Source organism: Orcinus orca, chromosome 1, assembly GCF_937001465.1.
Source record: "Orcinus orca chromosome 1, mOrcOrc1.1, whole genome shotgun sequence".
Classification (NCBI taxonomy): domain Eukaryota; kingdom Metazoa; phylum Chordata; class Mammalia; order Artiodactyla; family Delphinidae; genus Orcinus; species Orcinus orca.
The window spans coordinates 118,361,774-118,379,605 of NC_064559.1; the positions used below are offsets into that span (position 1 = coordinate 118,361,774).

General features: G+C 37.0%; 1 protein-coding gene across 7 annotated transcripts in view; it reads right to left on the bottom strand.

The window, feature by feature from the left end:
* Positions 1-17,832, bottom strand: part of NTNG1 (netrin G1) — a 334,650-nt gene that overhangs the window by 49,168 nt on the left and 267,650 nt on the right. For 2 of the 7 annotated variants that reach the window (XM_033434176.2, XM_049700751.1), the window contains exon 6: positions 5,885-6,019. The exons of 4 other annotated variants lie outside the window; for them this stretch is intronic. In XM_033434176.2, coding sequence (XP_033290067.1) covers positions 5,885-6,019 — 135 coding nt within the window. Of the gene's footprint in view, positions 1-5,884; positions 6,020-11,514; positions 11,683-17,832 lie in introns of all 7 variants that reach the window. One more of the 7 variants, XM_049700767.1, reaches the window with a different exon arrangement.

The following is a 17,832-nucleotide window of genomic DNA, read 5'->3' on the forward strand; positions in this document are numbered from 1 at the left end:
GCAAATGGAAATCAAAAGAAAACTGGAGTAGCAATACTCATATCAGATAAAATAGACTTTAAAATAAAGAATGTTACAAGAGACAAGGAAGGACGCTACATAATGATCAAGGGATCAATCCAAGAAGAAAATATAACAATTATAAATATATATGGACCCAACATAGGAGCACCTCAATACATAAGGCAACTGCTAACAGCTGTAAAGCAGGAAATCGACAGTAACACAATAATAGTGGGGGACTTTAACACTTCACTTACACCAATGGACAGATCATCCAAACAGAAAATAAATAAGGAAATAGAAGCTTTAAATGACACAATAGACCAGATAGATTCAATTGATATTTATAGGACATTCCATCCAAAAACAGCAGATTACACTTTCTTCTCAAGTGCGCACAGAACATTCTCCAGGATAGATCACATCTTGGGTCACAAATCAAGCCTCAGTAAATTTAAGAAAATTGAAATCATATCAAGCATCTTTTCTGACCACAACGCTATGAGATTAGAAATCAATTGCAGGGAAAATAATGTAAAAAACACAAACACATGGAGATTAAACAATATGTTACTAAATAACCAAGAGATCACTGAAGAAATCAAACAGGAAATCAAAAAATACCTGGAGACAAATGACAATGAAAACATGATGATCCAAAACCTATGGGATGCAGCAAAATTAGTTCTAAGAGGGAAGTTTATAGCTATACAAGCCTACCTCAAGAAACAAAAAAAAATCTCAAATAAACATTCTAACCTTACACCTAAAGGAACTAGAGAAAGAAGAATAGACAAAACCCAAAGTTAGCAGAAGGAAAGAAATCATAAAGATCAGAGCAGAAATAAATGAAATAGAAACAAAGAAAACAAAAGCAAAGATAAATAAAACTAAAAGCTGGTTCTTTGAGAAGATAAACAAAATTGATGAACCAGTAGCCAGAGTCATCAAGAAAAAGAGGGAGAGGAATCAAATCAATAAAATTAAAAATGAAAAAGGAGAAGTTACAACAGACACTGCAGAAATACAAAGCATCCTAAGAGACCAGTACAAGCAACTCTATGCCAATAAAATGGACACCCTGGAAGAAATGGACAAATTCTTAGAAAGGTATAGCCTTTCAAGACTGAACCAGGAAGAAATAGAAAATATGAACAGACCAATGACAAATAATGAAATTGAAACTGTGATTAAAAATCTTCCAACAAACAAAAGCCCAGGACCAGATGGCCTCACAGGTGAATTCTATAAACATTTAGAGACGAGCTAACATCCATACTTCTCAAACTCTTCCAAAAAATTGTGGAGGAAGGAACACTCCCAAACTTATTCTATGAGGCCACCATCACCGTGATACCAAAACCAGACAACGATACTACAAAAAAAGAAAATTATAGACCGATATCACTGATGAATATAGATGCAAAACTCCTCAACAAAATACTAGCAAACAGAATCCAACAACACATTAAAAGGATCATACACCATGATCAAATGGGATTTATCCTAGGGATGCAAGGATTCTTCAATATATGCAAATCAAGCAATGTGATACACCATATTAACAAACTGAATAATAAAAACCATATGATCATCTCAATAGATGCAGAAAAAGCTTTTGACAGAATTCAACACCGATTTATGATAAAAACTCTCCAGAAAATGGACATAGAGGGAACCTACCTCAACATAATAAAGGCCATATACAACAAACCCCAGCCAACATCATTCTCAATGGTAAAAAACTGAAAGCATTTCCTCTAAGATCAGGAACTAGACAAGGATATCCACTCTTGTCACTATTATTCAAGATAGTTTTGGAAGTCCTAGCCACGGCAATCAGAGAAGAAAAAGAAATAAAAGGAATACAAATTGGAAAAGAGGAAGTAAAACTGTCACTGTTTGCAGATGACATGGTAGTATACATAAAGAATCCTAAGGATGCCACCAGAAAACTACTAGAGCTAATCAATGAATTTGGCAAAGTTGCAGGATACAAAATTAATGCACAGAAATCTCTTGCATTCTTATATATTAATGATGAAAAATCTGAAAGAGAAATTAAGGAAACACTCCCATTTACCACTGCAACAAAAAGAATAAAATACCTAGGAATAAACCTACCTAGGGAGACAAAAGACCTGTATACAGAAAACTATAAGACACTGATGAAAGAAATTAAAGATGATACCAACAGATGGAGAGATATACCATGTTCTTGGATTGGAAGAATCAACATTGTGAAAATGACCATACTACCCAAAGCAATCTACAGATTCAATGCAATCCATATCAAATTACCAATGGCATTTTTTATAGAACTAGAACAAAAAATCTTAAAATTTGTATGGAGACACAAAAGATCCCAAATAGCCAAAGCAGTCTTGAGGGAAAAAAACGGAGCTGGAGGAATCAGACTCCTTGACTTCAGACTATACTACAAAGCTACAGTAATCAAGACAATATGGTACTGGCACAAAAACAGAAAGATAGATCAATGGAACAGGATAGAAAGCCCAGAGATAAAGCCATGAACCTATGGTCAACTAATCTATGACAAAGGAGGCAAGGATATACAATGGAGAAAAGACAGTCTCTTCAATAAGTGGTGCTGGGAAAACTGGACAGCTACGTGTAAAAGAATGAAATTAGGACACTCCCTAACACCATACACAAAAATAAACTCAAAATGGATTCGAGACCTAAATGTAAGACTGGACACTATAAAACTCTTAGTGGAAAACATAGGAAGAACACTCTTTGACATAAATTACAGCAAGAGCTTTTTTGATCCACCTCCTAGAGTAATGGAAATAAAAACAAAAATAAAGAAATGGGACCTAATGAAACTTCAAAGCTTTTGCACAGCAAAGGAAACCATAAACAAGATGAAAAGACAACCCTCAGAATGGGAGAAAAGATTTGCAAGTGAAGCAACTGACAAAGGATTAATTTCCAAAATATACAAGCAGTTTATGCAGCTCAATAGCAAAAAAACAAATAACCCAATCCAAAAATGGGCAGAAGATCTAAACAGACATTTCACCAAAGGAGACATACAGATGGCCAAGAAGCACATGAAAAGCTGCTCAACATCACTAATTATTAGAGAAATGCAAATGAAAACTACAATGAGGTATCACCTCACACCAGTTAGAATGGGCATCATTAGAAAATGTACAAACAACAAATGCTGGAGAGGGTGTGGAGAAAAGGGAACCCTCTTTCACTGTTGGTGGGAATGTGAATTGATACAGCCACTGTGGAGAACAGTATGGAGTTTCCTTAAAAAACTAAAAATAGAATTACCATTTGACCCAGCAATCCTACTATTGCGTGTATACACAGAAAAAACCATAATTCAAAAAGACACATGCACCCCAGTGTTCACTGCAGCACTATTTACAATAGCCAGGTCATGAAGCAACCTAAATGCCCATTGAAAGACAAATGGATAAAGAAGTTGTTGTACATATATACAATGGAATATTACTCAGCCATAAAAAGGAACGAAATTGGGTCATTTGTTGAGACGTGGATGGATCTAGAGACTGTCATACAGAGTGAAGTAAGTCAGAAAGAGAAAAATAAATATTGTATATTAACGCATCTATGTGGAACCTAGAAAAATGGTACAGATGAACCGGTTTGCAGGGCAGAAACTGAGACACAGATGTAGAGAAGAAACGTATGGACACCAAGCGGGGAAAGCGGCGGGGGCGTGGTGGTGGTGGTGTGATGAATTGGGCGATTGGGAGTGACATGTATACACTGATGTGGATAAAATTGATGAGTAGTAAGAACCTGTTGTATAAAATAAATAAATAAAATAAAATTCAAAAATTAAAAAAATAAAGAAATACTCAAGAGGATAAAGCATTTACTCCTATAATCTCACTGATCTACATACCAAGGATGTAAGGTGCTGGAGCTGAGGCATGGAGGGTTTTGTACACCATACAGCCTTTGTGTGGTAGGGCCCTGCTTAAATCCAGTCTTCCAATGCCAGAAGGAAAAATTAGAGGACATTACATTTTTTATAATACTCCAGGAAATTATCACAGAAAAATCAAGTTAGGCCCTTTTTTTGGCATACATTTCCTCTAAGGCTTGATTAATTTTCCTCTCCAATGTCTTTCCCTGATTACACTTCAGGAACCCATTCATTAGGTCCTGTTGCATCAGGTAGTTTACATGAGACTTTCCCTTTGAGAAGGTGTGCCTTCATTATAAAGTCTCCTCATTCCTTATGCTTTGAATCTTGTTGCTGATTTCGGCCCTTCCTTTGTCTCTCTTTCTCTCCTGACTGTCAGCCTTCTTTGGGCCTCTACATCTAGATGTTCCAGGACTGATGACTTATCCTCTGAGTCCTGGCTCCTCACATTGTATCTGGGATCCCAAACTCATTCAGACCCTTCAGGTGCTTTCTGGGAACGTACAGTGTGTACAACGTTAAAACCATGGCCTTATCCAGAGCTTATGTGCAGAAGTGCTGCCTGACTTCTCACTATTTGACGCTTTTAATGACTCTCCAGCATGGCTGGAGATGCTCATCCTCTAGCTTCTAGATCCTATCCTAACCTTGGCCTGCTCAATGCCAAATCTCTCAATTATCACCATAGTTCACTCCTGCCCATGGCATTAGTATGGCAGTAAATTTCACTTTGGCTTTATAATATGTAGAAATGTAGCCTTCAGATAACGATACATTCCATAAGTAGCAGATAAAATATTCTGTACATCCCTGGTAGAAACCTGCTTTAGATAGTTCCTGCATACTGACAATTTTTCAAGTGAAAAGTAAGCAAAAAACCTCTAGAGCTGTGCTGTCCAATATGGTAGACATATGTGTCTATTAAGCCTTGCAATAGGGCTAGTTCTAATTGAGAGTTCTGTAAGCATTAAATGTAAAATATATCCTTAACAACTTTAACATTAATTCTATGTTGAAATGATAATATTTCAGGTTTTTTTTGGATAAAAGAAGTTATTAAAATCCACTTCTATTTATTTTTACTTTTTTAATGTGGATAACAATACATTTAAAGTTACATGTGTGGCTTGCATGGTTTTGTATTGGACTGCGCTCTCCAGAGGCTTTGCCTGGTGGCTCTTTAATATTAGTAAGCTGACTGTGTACAGATAGAGGAAAGTTAATGCAGAATTAAAATGCAAAAATGGTTATGAATGACAGAAGGAAGCTTCTGCTCAGATTTTAAAATTTCTCTTCCCTGAATACACCAACATGCCACCTGCCTTGACAAGCTTTTAAGAACGCCTGATAATCCTCAGAGAAATGAGGTTGAACCAAATGGCATCTGTCTAAGGCTCACTGCATGGTGCCTAACCTCAGAGGCTTAAAATCAATATTGATTTTCATCATTTATTTTATCCTGGCATTTAAATATCCCTTAGATTTATTACCTTTCGGTTTTTGGTTCAGATTCAGTGATGGGTATGATACAAGGGTGGTAATAAGTTATGCAGATATCATTTAATTTATGAACTCTGGAGCTCCAGGGTAGTTCAAGAAATATATTAACCACATACACATCACCCTTTATTTTGCGGTAAGGATTTCTAAGCTGGGTCCCTATTGTGCCACTTAATTTATGGTCTGGCCAGGTACATGGATCTGCATACAGTATTTCAGTGTAAGTTTCTCCAGCCATCAGAGGGGACAAAGATGGGCTTCAAAGGAGCCAGCTGGATAGCTGATGGATTGCTCTCTCTCCTATACATAGGCTGAGGCATTATGTAGTTTTTAAAGCTTGTCAGCGGTTTGGGCCTTTTTCTGCTCTGAGAAGCTGCACGCACCGGCCTAGACAAGCAGAATCAGCCATGCTGCAGCAGGCAGAGGACAGCTCCCAGAGTTACTTACGTTGACAGCCGTAGTGCCAGGAATTTCCCGGCAGACACTCATCACACTTAGGCCCTGTTGTTCCAGTCTTACACTCACAAAATCCTGAGCCATTACAACGATCATGGACTGAGCCCAAAGGGTTACAATAACACTCTGTAGAAACAAGACAACACACAGGCTGGAGACAAGTCCGCATGGCTTATAAGTTATCAACACAGGAGTGTTGCTTACTTAAATGCATCACTTAAAGAAAGATGTCCATTAATGAAATGCTTTGGCAAATATGGCTATTTCAGGTCCATTTATTTATTTACTCAGCTTTCCATGATATCATTTTTATGTTATGGGAGGAAGTCAACTGAAAACCTCCAAGGAAATAAGACATCATGCTCTTCACTGGTAACAGATCGTAATGGAGGTTCCATTTGTTAGGGCATTTTTAGATGGTTTAATGAATGCAATGAGAATCCTTTATATATCCTTTATATATCAAGGATAAATCAATATGCCATCAGTGTAAAATCTGTTTTAAATTATTCAAATGAGCTTATCGGTTACACTCAAAATTTGAGAACTGCTGAACATTGTTAAAGTGGAATATGAACGCACTTTGTTCATTCAAAGTCAGTTTTACTATATGATTTGGGATGGTGCTTTATATATATATTTATACAACGTTGTGATGAGCCTTTAGATATTGTATCTGTTACACATGTTAAGTTAGTATAGCTTTTATGCAACCTAGATTAACAATCATGAAAGAAAAATGAATTTTGTAATCCTAGATAAATTTCAACATAGGCATCATTATAATGTCTATGGACAGAACAATATAACTTTGTGTAATAAAAAGTAAACAATAATTTCTTGATTCCTCACACATTATTATGCAGAATATTTTTACTTCTGAAGCTCTGTTTTTCTTAAAGGCTGAATCAGAAATAAGAATTCCTTAGGCTTCCATTAGCTTGAAAGGTAACAGCAGCTAGTTTCCAGCTTTTGGAATTTGCAGGCCAAAGTTACTTTTTTTGTAATCCCACTGTATAATACTGGGCAAGTTATTATGCCCCTCTGTCTCTTGATTTCCTTTATTTTAAAATGGTCCCATTAAGAGGTTTTCATGTCAAAAAACCAAATAAAATCACACCAAGCAACTAACCAAGCAACCAACGGTGAGAAACCCTGAGAATTTTAGTTTAATAACTTTAAGTTTAGCATCTTAGATTGGCAACGGAGATTCAGGGTTTACTGTTAAATAGAGAGATCCAGAGGTTTGGTTCTGTTTTTGTCATAGAGACTAATCATATAATTTCTTCAAAGAATGTGGAGTACCTTAGAATCATTATTTATTTCATGTTGAGTAAGTCAATTTTGAAGTTCAGCATCCTTAAGACACAAACGTTTGTATGACTAAGAGTAACATACATAGGTAAAAATAAAACCAAATAAAGTCTAAAATGCTCTCTCCTTGTCTGGACTGATTCGCACTTAATAATTGGAGTTTTATTTTAAATTGGCATTTTCTATTTTAATGTGTGTATATACAGCAGTTGTTTAAAACATTTTTAAATAGCAATTTTGTTGTGGCTTTAAAAATACACACACACACACACACACTATAAGTATATACCTATAGCAAAACTACTATAATATGTTTCTTACTATTTAAAGTGTATAAAGTGTATAAGTTGACAATGAATCACCAACATTTCATAAGCCAGGGAGTAGAGTTACATCCGGCCAATATGAATTCACATACTGTGCTAGTCAATTAGCCCATAACAACTGATTAATAAAGGGTTTTAGATGTAAAAAAAAAGTAAACAAAATTTTTAGAAATGTGGAACATCTAAACCATGGTACATCTCAGTGGTTGTCATACAAAAGGTGGTAAGTGTAATGTTAGTCAGGAAAATAAGTGACAAGGAGAGGTGGGGTCTACACTCCACATTACATACAAATAATTTAGTTTAAAAAATATCATTTCTGGAACGACAGTCAATGGTAGATGTTGGGGTGATGAGGATGGCCTTGGAGAATTATATTTTATTCCATGAAACTAGGAAGAATATACAGGACTGTTAGACTAAAAAACAACATGAAATACTTTTGGAAGTCTGATTAAAAAGTTATACTACAATTGATTTATAAGTATTAGAAGTGTCTTATGTTTGCTTTGTTTTACAGAAGGTACCTCTGATCTTGGGTTTCCAGGGGAATGAAAACAATAATACATCATAATTGGAGATATGTTTAGTAGCAACTGCTGAGCCCTGCATTTCATTCAGATGTCAAGCTTGTTATCAGGGATTATTAGCAGTGATTACCCAAGGTCACAAGCCACATATTCTCTAGCTTCCTGATTAATGTTTGAGTTTATATGAAATGGAAACATGCAAGGATGTCATCTTCATGAAATTGCTGCATCATACAGGCTAATTACATGCATCTTTGGAAACATGGCTGGCTTGGAATTTGTATGAAAATGGGTAAATTTACCAGGAATCACAAAGCAGCGATCACTGTGACAACATGGAATAGCGTGCATTTTATATTTGCCATAATATAAAATGATGCAAATAGTTTAAGGCATCTATTTCAACACAGTCAACATTTGGTCAAAGATATGTGCTGTTCCCTCATAGCCAGGGTGGTGGATTTCATTGCCAATTGTTAAAGAAATGGCAAAGTGCCTTTTTTCCCCTTAAGTTTAGAGACGGCTTAGATGAAGTTCAAATTTTCAGGGATTAGTGCCTAATTCTGTGAAAGTGAATTGGGTAAATATCCATTCATTTTCATTAGTGCTTTCTATACAAAATGGCATTAAAATTAACTCAATTACTTGAGGTGTATCCTCTCAAATTTAATTCTCAGTCCTGCTGCAAGCCCTTTGGGGAACTTAAGTGTAAAAAATAGAGAATAGGTTGGTGCTGCCCCATAGGGAAAACCTTGGTAATGGAGCCACAGGCTTCCAATGGCCTTCAGAGAGCAAACCCCAGCCTCAGTCTCATGCCCAGGCAGCCTGACAGCTCTGCCCTTGGCCCCTCCAGTGGGAAAAGTGGAAGCTATAACTCTTTTAGGAAACTTTCGTACGCTTATAGAGACTAAAGACAAAAGATAGACCGTATGTAGCATATACCAGCTAGCCAAATTTTTCAGTTCATCCTTTAAAAACAATTTTACCCCTTAGGAAAAGAGCAACAATTTAAGGAATTTTGGTATGTGGAGGTATACTGTAGCTAATTTTAATGCTATCTAAAAATACTCATCTTTGTGTTTACCTATATCCACTTGGTTTGAAGAGCACAAAATACTGAATAGGGATATGTTTACCTCAATAATATAAAATCCTCTCCAAGATTTATAACTTTAGTTAACAAAGTTTCTAGAAAGGGAGAAAAGAACTGTGTTTGATTTTTTTAAGTAGAAATAAATACAAGAATGTATATTAAACTTTCCATTCATCTGTATTTTACATGATTTAAAAGACAAAAGCTGAATGGTAACTTCTTGTCTGTGGATAATCAAATATGGATTTATAACAGAACTATGACTCTTAGAATTAGACAGGAATTGTGGATTTTGTAGTTCATAGATTACTTTAGAACAGGAAAAGGGGAGGAATTCATTAGAATAGAATACTCTGAGTAAAATATATTGGGATACTGTTAAGTTACCTGCTATGAGAAATTTTATGGAATAAAATCTTTTCTTTTAAGGTCTTTTTCTTTGATTTATTGAAAATAATATGAAATTGATATTGCAAAACATTTACATCTTATTGTAATGTTTTGTATTTTGAAAAACTGATTAGCTTTTATTCCTGTGTTCCTATTTATTTTACCTTTTCACTTGTTAACATATTTATAGTACGACATTTATATATTTTTACAAATGACATTCAGCAAAATGTAACTGCATTCAAAATTCAGACAGCTATGTGCCTTTTGGTTTTTATTAATATTCTCAAATCTTTGTAACCCAAATGTTATAAAGGCAATTGAACTTCTGTTCACAAGCTCATAGTGGAATTGCTGCTGTCATCCTAAAAACATACCATAAGTAAAAGTCTGACAAGCTTATCTTTGCTAATTGTGTCAGGGTAGTTGGGAGAAAGCGTTCAAAAGCTTTGAAGTCAGGAAACTAACTCTTTACTAAAGCTGTATGATTTGGGTCAATTTGCCTTACTTTTTCTCAACTAGAAAATAGGGGAAATTATCAGTGGAGTACTTACCACCATGGTTTTGTTAATGAGGATTAAGTAAAAACAAAACAAACAAACAAACAAAAAACATACTTGCAAGTCAGTTCACAGTTTACCAAGTGTTTCCTGTGCATCCCATATGACACCAATTTGAGCAGGAGTTTTCAACGACTTACCTAAGGCACACAGCTATTAAATAGCAAACTGGGACTTGAACCCAGCTCTCCAGCCTCTAAGTCCAGGGATTTCTCCACTAATTCACAAATAATAAGGAAGCACTTTGAAAAATAGAACATACTATAGACATAAACAGTATTATAAAAACTTGGCCCATTTTAACTGAAAAAACTTGTCCAGCTATTTTAAATGACACTTGGCAAATAACTATATAACCTTGACAATCCAATCAGAAAACAATGATCCCAGAATTACAGATTGATTTGATTTCTTTTTTGATGAAAAGATCACCTTTCATTTTTCAGCTTGTGTATTCTATCTAGTCTTTATGTGAAAAAAATCTACCTTTAACATTGGTTGCCTATATATTACCTATTGGTGTGGTAACAGATACATATGTACCCTTCACCATTTTGAATATATGCACTTCTTCAAAGTACATTACGAAGTGAAATTCCATTTCTTATTTCTTATGTTTCATCAGCTCCCTTTCTTAAAGATAGGTTCTGCTATGCAAAAGGTAGGAGAAGCTTTTTTGGATGTGAAGGGCACCTGGTTCTCTCCAGTTGACACGATCAGTCATCACAGGGGGTGGAAAGAATGCTCAACGCAATCCTGTGGCCCCAGTTTCCCAGGGCTCATGTACTTTGGAAACTAAGAGAATTAATTGCCTTGAATAGTTTTGAAAAATTGCTTCTCCTTTTGAGGGCTATAGGAAAATTCAGTAAGTGGAATTTCATTACTATGGATGGAAAAGCCAGGCAAACTTCTACATTACCAATTGCTAGTGGCTTTCAATTCCAAATGGGAATATTTTAAATCAATATTAGTTAATTACCAGTTATTTACAAAAGTTTGTGTCCTAATCTCGTATCTATAATTAAAAACCTTATAATGAGTTTACATTTTGAAAGTTGAGTGTACAACTTAAGACTTTAAGATCAGGTTGAAATGACCAGGTGTTAAGATTTCATGCAAAAAAAAAAAAAAAAAAGAAAAACAAAAAGAGAATTACTTCATCTCTTAAATATGACTTTTCAGCTCATCATCTTTAAAGCAACAATTAGACAAGGATTCAAAATATATCCCCCAACTATGATTTCAATCTGCACAAGTGAATTCTTTAAGTCTACCACAAGGACGTTTTCTCCATTGAGAAAGTTCATTCTGGCTCAGCTGTGGTGCAAATCACCAGCCTCTCCACCTTAAATAGCTCCCCATCTCGTGAAAGGCACAGAACAATAGCTGAAATTATAATGGAACTGACCTATGCACACATTCTCATCGTCCAGCTGTGCAGAAGCATTTCTGAAGTAGCCCAGCCTGCATAACTCACAGTGCTGCCCTCTAGTGTTGTGTTTACAGCTCACGCAAATGACTGTATTTAGCAGATCGATATAACTGCATCGATTGGAGTGGCCGAAGCATTCACAATCTTGCAAGGAAGAACAGAAATGTATACAGAGTGTATACAGTCGCAGAATAACAGCACACTACATGCTTGGATAAAATGAGAAGTGGAGAAAAGATGGCGGAATGGCATTACATGTATGTGATTCCACATGACACATGGTGACCGCAGGTGGTTGTGACTGGCATGGAAGTAGCATCTGTTTCAGGCAGGAGAGAAAGATTGGACATTCAGAACATGATCGGAGAGTGTTAATTCTTGGCAGACAATATGAACAGAAGCATTTGCAGGTGTACACCTTTTAAAATTTGGGAAGACTCTGTTTCCATTGATGCAAAAGTCTAATTTTTGCACATTGAAAACTTCACTGTCTTTGCATCACTCCCCTCATTTTCTCTTCATATTTGCAATCTTAAAAAAGAAGGAAGGATGAATGTAGGCATCTAAGGCCTGAGTCTGCCATAACCCATGGCTCCTTCATTTAGAGTCTTACTATCATTTGTATCAAGACAGTAACTCAGTCAGAGTTTCACAGAAGAAATCATGGCAAATTTAATAGGGATCTAGACAATTAGACAACTCTTTTTGTTTTTTTCCAAATGGTAAGAGGAGAAGATGACTTCTGTAAGCCTTTCATCAGGCCAAATCTGCATGTTTGCTTATGTGAGAGAGAGAATACAAAAAACGGGGAGATTATTGGTATGAAAAAAGTGCTCTTAAGATTTCCTTTTCTTGCAAGTTTCAAGCTAAGTCTGCTACAAAAGAAGAGTCAGGCAGCTACTGTACCCTCAGATTGCTTTTCCTTTGTCTCCCCAAAATATTGGAGGAGGCTCTGAGGCTTAGGGGTGATGGTGATAAGAACTAGACAAGGAGACATAGGGAAGGGTGGAGAGTGACTAGATTGTCTTTCTTTTGCACCTCAACCAAAGCAAGTCATTAATCTAATTCAACCTTTTTTTTCTTTTTTCTTTTTTTTGCGGTACTTGGGCCTCTCACTGCTGTGGCCTCTCCCGTTGAGGAGCACAGGCTCCGGACGCGCAGGCTCAGCGGCCATGGCTCACGGGCCCAGCCGCTCTGCGGCATGCGGGATCTTCCCGGACCGGGGCACGAACCCGTGTGCCCTGCATCGGCAGGCGGACTCTCAACCACTGCGCCACCAGGGAAGCCCTAATTCAACCTTTTTAAAAGAAGTAAAAACAAAGCCTCTATTGGTACAATAGTTACTAAATCAGACAGAAAAAAAATGTGTGAGAAGTAAGTAGGTGGGGAATCTGTTTCATCTCCTCAAAATATGGGGGTAGGCCTAGCTCACATTTATAAGAAAGGTCAATTATGAAACTGCAAACCTTGTTTGCCTAAAAATATCCCTCTCATTAATGTCTGGCTTTTATTTTATCCCACCAGGAAGCCAAACAGAGTCACTATTTGAGCTAATTTATTCATTCACTCAATAAATAATATATTCAGTTGGTCTATGTGTCAGGCACTATGTGAGGTACTGAGTTACTCTTTTGGCATAGATTAAAATTTTGGAAGCACTGCATTTGATGACCAGAGTAAAAATAAGTAAGTGTTGTCAAAATTAAAAAGGAATTATTAATAAAATTAATAAAAGATAATTAATATCTTTTTTTTTTTTCTATTGGGTTGGCTAGAAAGTTCATTTGGGTTTTTCCATAAGATGTTACAGAAAAACCCAAATGAACTTTTTGGCTAACCCAATAAATTAACATACTGACACTCATCAGAACAGTGTGGATTCATTCATATGAGAGCCAGTTACTACAGTAGAGAGCTGAGGTCAAGGTCCCAACAGAATGAAATCAAATTTGGATAGAAGCAGAGGAGGACACCGGAAATGGTGAAGAGTGGAAGACACCCAGGAATAGGGTTAGCACCTTGGAGACCCCAGATGCTTAAAAGAAAGGCAAGAAGAATGGGAGGTTCCTGCAAGCCCCTTCCTCTACAGGAGGCCAGCTTTGCCATGGTGTGCATGTGTGCTAGGGCTGGGGAGTGGGAGTGGGAGTGGGGAGTTGGAGGAACCAGCGGGAGAAGGAGAGTTCTGGAAGAAGGAGGCCATATGGGAGATGGGGTAAGAAAATCCTGCAAACATTTTGTAGTTAAGGCATGCCAAATTAATAATAGCAACAAGAAAAATAATAGAATTACATATTACCAAATTAAATTCTCTTAGAAAACAAGCACTTCACCCCCATACATTCTATCTCCCTGAGTTCAACCTTGTTTAAGCTGGCATTTCTGACTACCTAGGAAACCTAAAGGGCCTCTCCAACCTTCCTTAGTTGAGGGTTTGGAACAGGGAGAATCTTTCTGGCCTGGAGCCACCTCAGAGTAGTAGTTGCAGGGAGGAGACCCATGTCCCAAATCTAATTGTTTCCCAAGGACTTCTTCAGAGCTGCCTGGAATTCTGGAGGCGTGGGCGCACACACCCTGTCCTCAGGCTCTCCCTCTCTAGAAGAGGCTCCTAAGTGGTTACTGTTGTTCACATAACCTCATCCTAGGTTGATTCTTGGTGTACCTAATATAATTAATCCAGATTTTTTCAAAAGAATCTTTTATGTGCATAAATTCATCCTAGGAACTTTTCAGAACCATACAGAAGTAAGTCCTCGTTGTCAAGAAGTTTGTTTAGTGGGTAAGACAAACGTGCTCAGATAACTAGAAAAAAAAGAGGACATGCTTAAAAACAAAACCAAAACCAAAAACAGAGACACAAAGTGATATAAGGAGAAATTCATTTCACTTGAGGAGAATTAGGAAAAACTAAGTTAAAACTAAATCTTCCATGAGGGCCAGTAAGGTTTATTTAACAAAAAAAAAAAAAAAAAAAAAGGAGGAAATGAGCATTTCCAGTGAAAGGAATAGAGTGTGCAAAGACATGACATTGGGAAATGGGAGAGAACAGGGCTGGAGAAGTTTCATAACATGGTTCCTTTGTGGATAAGATCTACCCAGTAGCCAATACTATTGGAAGTATTGAATGGTTCCTTTGTGGATAAGATCCACCCAATGCTGAGCTTCATCTGACAAAGCTTTATTCACCAAAAAACGTGTCTGTAGACATCCAAGTTCAATCAAGACCCAATCCATGAATCTCTGTAGACACTGTTACCTATTCTTTGAATTTAATGAATAGTATGCATTTCTGTGACATTCACTATTTGTTTCTGGGTTTTGTTTGAAAATCAATTTATTAATTTTGATAGGAGAGTTAAATAATGTAAATTCTATAAATAATTATATACAAAACCATACACAGCTTAACACTCAATATCACAAACTTCTTCCAGAAGATAAGTGGTTACTTTAAATGTCTTATAACCTAAGAAATGAGCTAATAGTAACTTTATTTCTTTAAAACTTCTAAGACTCTTCTGAGACTTTGATAAAGCTGTCTTCTCTGGCCATGATGTATTTGAGAATATAAAATGATAAAAAGATCTTTGAAAGTGATTTGAAACACATGAGAGCACTATATAAATGCAAGACATTTCAGATGTAATTATTAGACTGCTGTATTATTTTTCAGTTTTCTGTTAATTTCCCACTCTTTAGGAACTGTTCTTTCCACATAGGCCCAGAATTCATGAATGATCATTAATGATAGAGTTAGAGCTGCACTAACTTATTAAGATCCTGAAGGGACGATATTAATAGTTCAATAATTCTTTGATCCTCTAATTCACTGACCTACCATTTCCTCCTTTCCCTTTTTACAAAATATAGAGTTCATGGTCCATTCTTACAATCACTTCCTTTTATATGCTCTCATCTCCTTCACCCCCAACCCCCCCGCCCCCAATTACAGTCTCCTGGGAAAATCTGATCCTTGTTAAATCCAACTCTCCACTTCTCCATGCCTATACCCCAGCAGCTAAATGTGGCTGGAGTTTTTTTCCAACTATTTTGAAACAAGTCTCACTTTAAATTCATGACCATAAACTTCAATAGGGCCCTCAGGGCATCCTGGCAACCCTTCCTGAACCAGGAGGCTTTTGGGCCACCACTCTCTCTTGGTTTACCTCCTTCCCCACCTACCATTGCTTCTTCCTCTCTTCTGCTTTCTGTTGTATCTTCTCAAATGACTCAGGGCTTAGCCCTTGGACCTCTTGGCTCTTTAGGCTCACTAAGAACCAGGGTTTTTTACCCAACCTCATGACTACATAAATCATCAATATGCTGACCTTTCCAAAATAGTTATTTCCAGCCTGGACCAACTTCCAGTTAGCTAGTGAGCCTTCATCCAGACTGATATATTCAACTGCCTTCTTAATGTCTCCACTTGGACATTTAATAGATATCTCAACTTTAACATGTTCAAAACTGACCTCATAGGTTACCTTCCCAAGCCTGCCACTTACATGGGCAGCCGGATCTGTCTTGGTAAATGACAACTCTATTCCTCCAATTGCTTAGGTCAAAATTCCCGGAGTTGCTCTTGACACCAATCTTTTTCTCATACCGCTCTACCCACGCCCCCAACCAATCAATCAGCAGATCCTCTTGACTACACGTTTAAAATACATTCTAAATCTCACCACCTCTCACCATCTCATCTTTAGTTAAGGGCACTTGGATTATTGTTGTTGTCCTCAAACTGCTTCCCTGGCTTCCACCCTTGTGATAGTCTCCTCCACACAGCAGTCAGAGTGACTCTTTTAAAACTTAAATTAGGTCATGACATCCTTTTGCCCATAATCCTAATGGCTTCCTGCCTCATTCAGAATAAAAGGCAGAGTTTGAATTCATTCATTCCCAATTGATCTGGGCTCATTGCTATCACTCTCTTCCTCACTCGCTGTACAATACTTTCATGTTGCTCTGCAAACATGCCAAGCACTTCCCCAGGGCCTTTGCATTTGCTGTTACTTCTGTCTGGCCTACTCCTCCCCCAGACTTCCCTATGACTTGCTTCCTCACTTTGTTTTTAGGTCCTGCTCAAAGAAAATGCTGTGACTACTCTATCTGAAATAACAGCTCCTGACCCAAACGCATTAATCCCCCCTCCCACAATTACTAATCCTGTTTAATTTTTTTGTAGAACCTAGAGTATCTGAAGACTAAATTAAAAAAAAAAATTTCTCCCCTATACTTTGAGTGTAAATAAATGTGTGCAGACTGTGTCCATTTTGTTCACAGATGTAAACAGAACTCAAAATACTAAGCATTCAAAAAATGTCGAATGAATGAATCGATGTCAACGAATCAGTGATGATCCTGAGGCATCTTACTTTGGGAAACAAAGGAAGACACAGAGGAAAGTTATTTTTAAATTCATTCCTCCACCATTCAAATTCTGTAAGAGTCTGGCTATACCTTAAATATTAAAGAGTTGAGAAAAACAACAGCCATACATCACACTATAACTGAGTTATTAAATATTTTAGCTGAAAATTGACTATATGTCTATGCAGATTAGTTTAGTTAGGAAAAAGGAGATTTCCAAAAATTGCTATGGTTTTATATACTTTTGCAATCTCAAATCACACTGTAGGCTATATTTTATTTTTCAGACAAGTTTTAATTACTGTTGTGCAAACAAGCTAACGGGGTCCTCTAAAACACATTTTCATGGTGTAGCATGGCATGCGTTGGCAATGCATATTTATTGAGGACCACCTTATACCAGTGGACAACTTGAACGAGGTCCAGTCTTAAGCGAGAATCATAGCCCTAGACCAACGAGCCACGTTGGACCATGAAGCCCAGTCCTGAAGAGTCCAGTGCAGAGTTTCTCAATCTCAGCACTACTGACATCTTAGGCCAAATAATCCGTGGTTTTCCCATATGTTGTAGGATATTCAGAAGCATTCCTGGCCTCTACCCACTAGAAGCAGTAGCAACTCCCAAGCTGTGACAACCAAAATTTCCCTGGGGGAGCAAAATCCCCCATCTGATGTATATGACATCATACAAGGCAGTTATGATAATATGGTACGTAATAACTGGCTAGTAAGCGAGCAGCATTTTAGAAGAAGGAGTGTTCAAAGTTGCCTTTCTAGATCAGGAAAGATCCAAACCTCTTCTAAGGTTTAAAGACACTTTCTGACTGAGACTGGCTGGGGAAGGCCTGGGGAGGAAAGAGTTATAGAAAAACAAAAGTTTGGAGAGAAAGAGAATGAAAGAAAAAGAATGTTAAGAATAGGAAGGGGG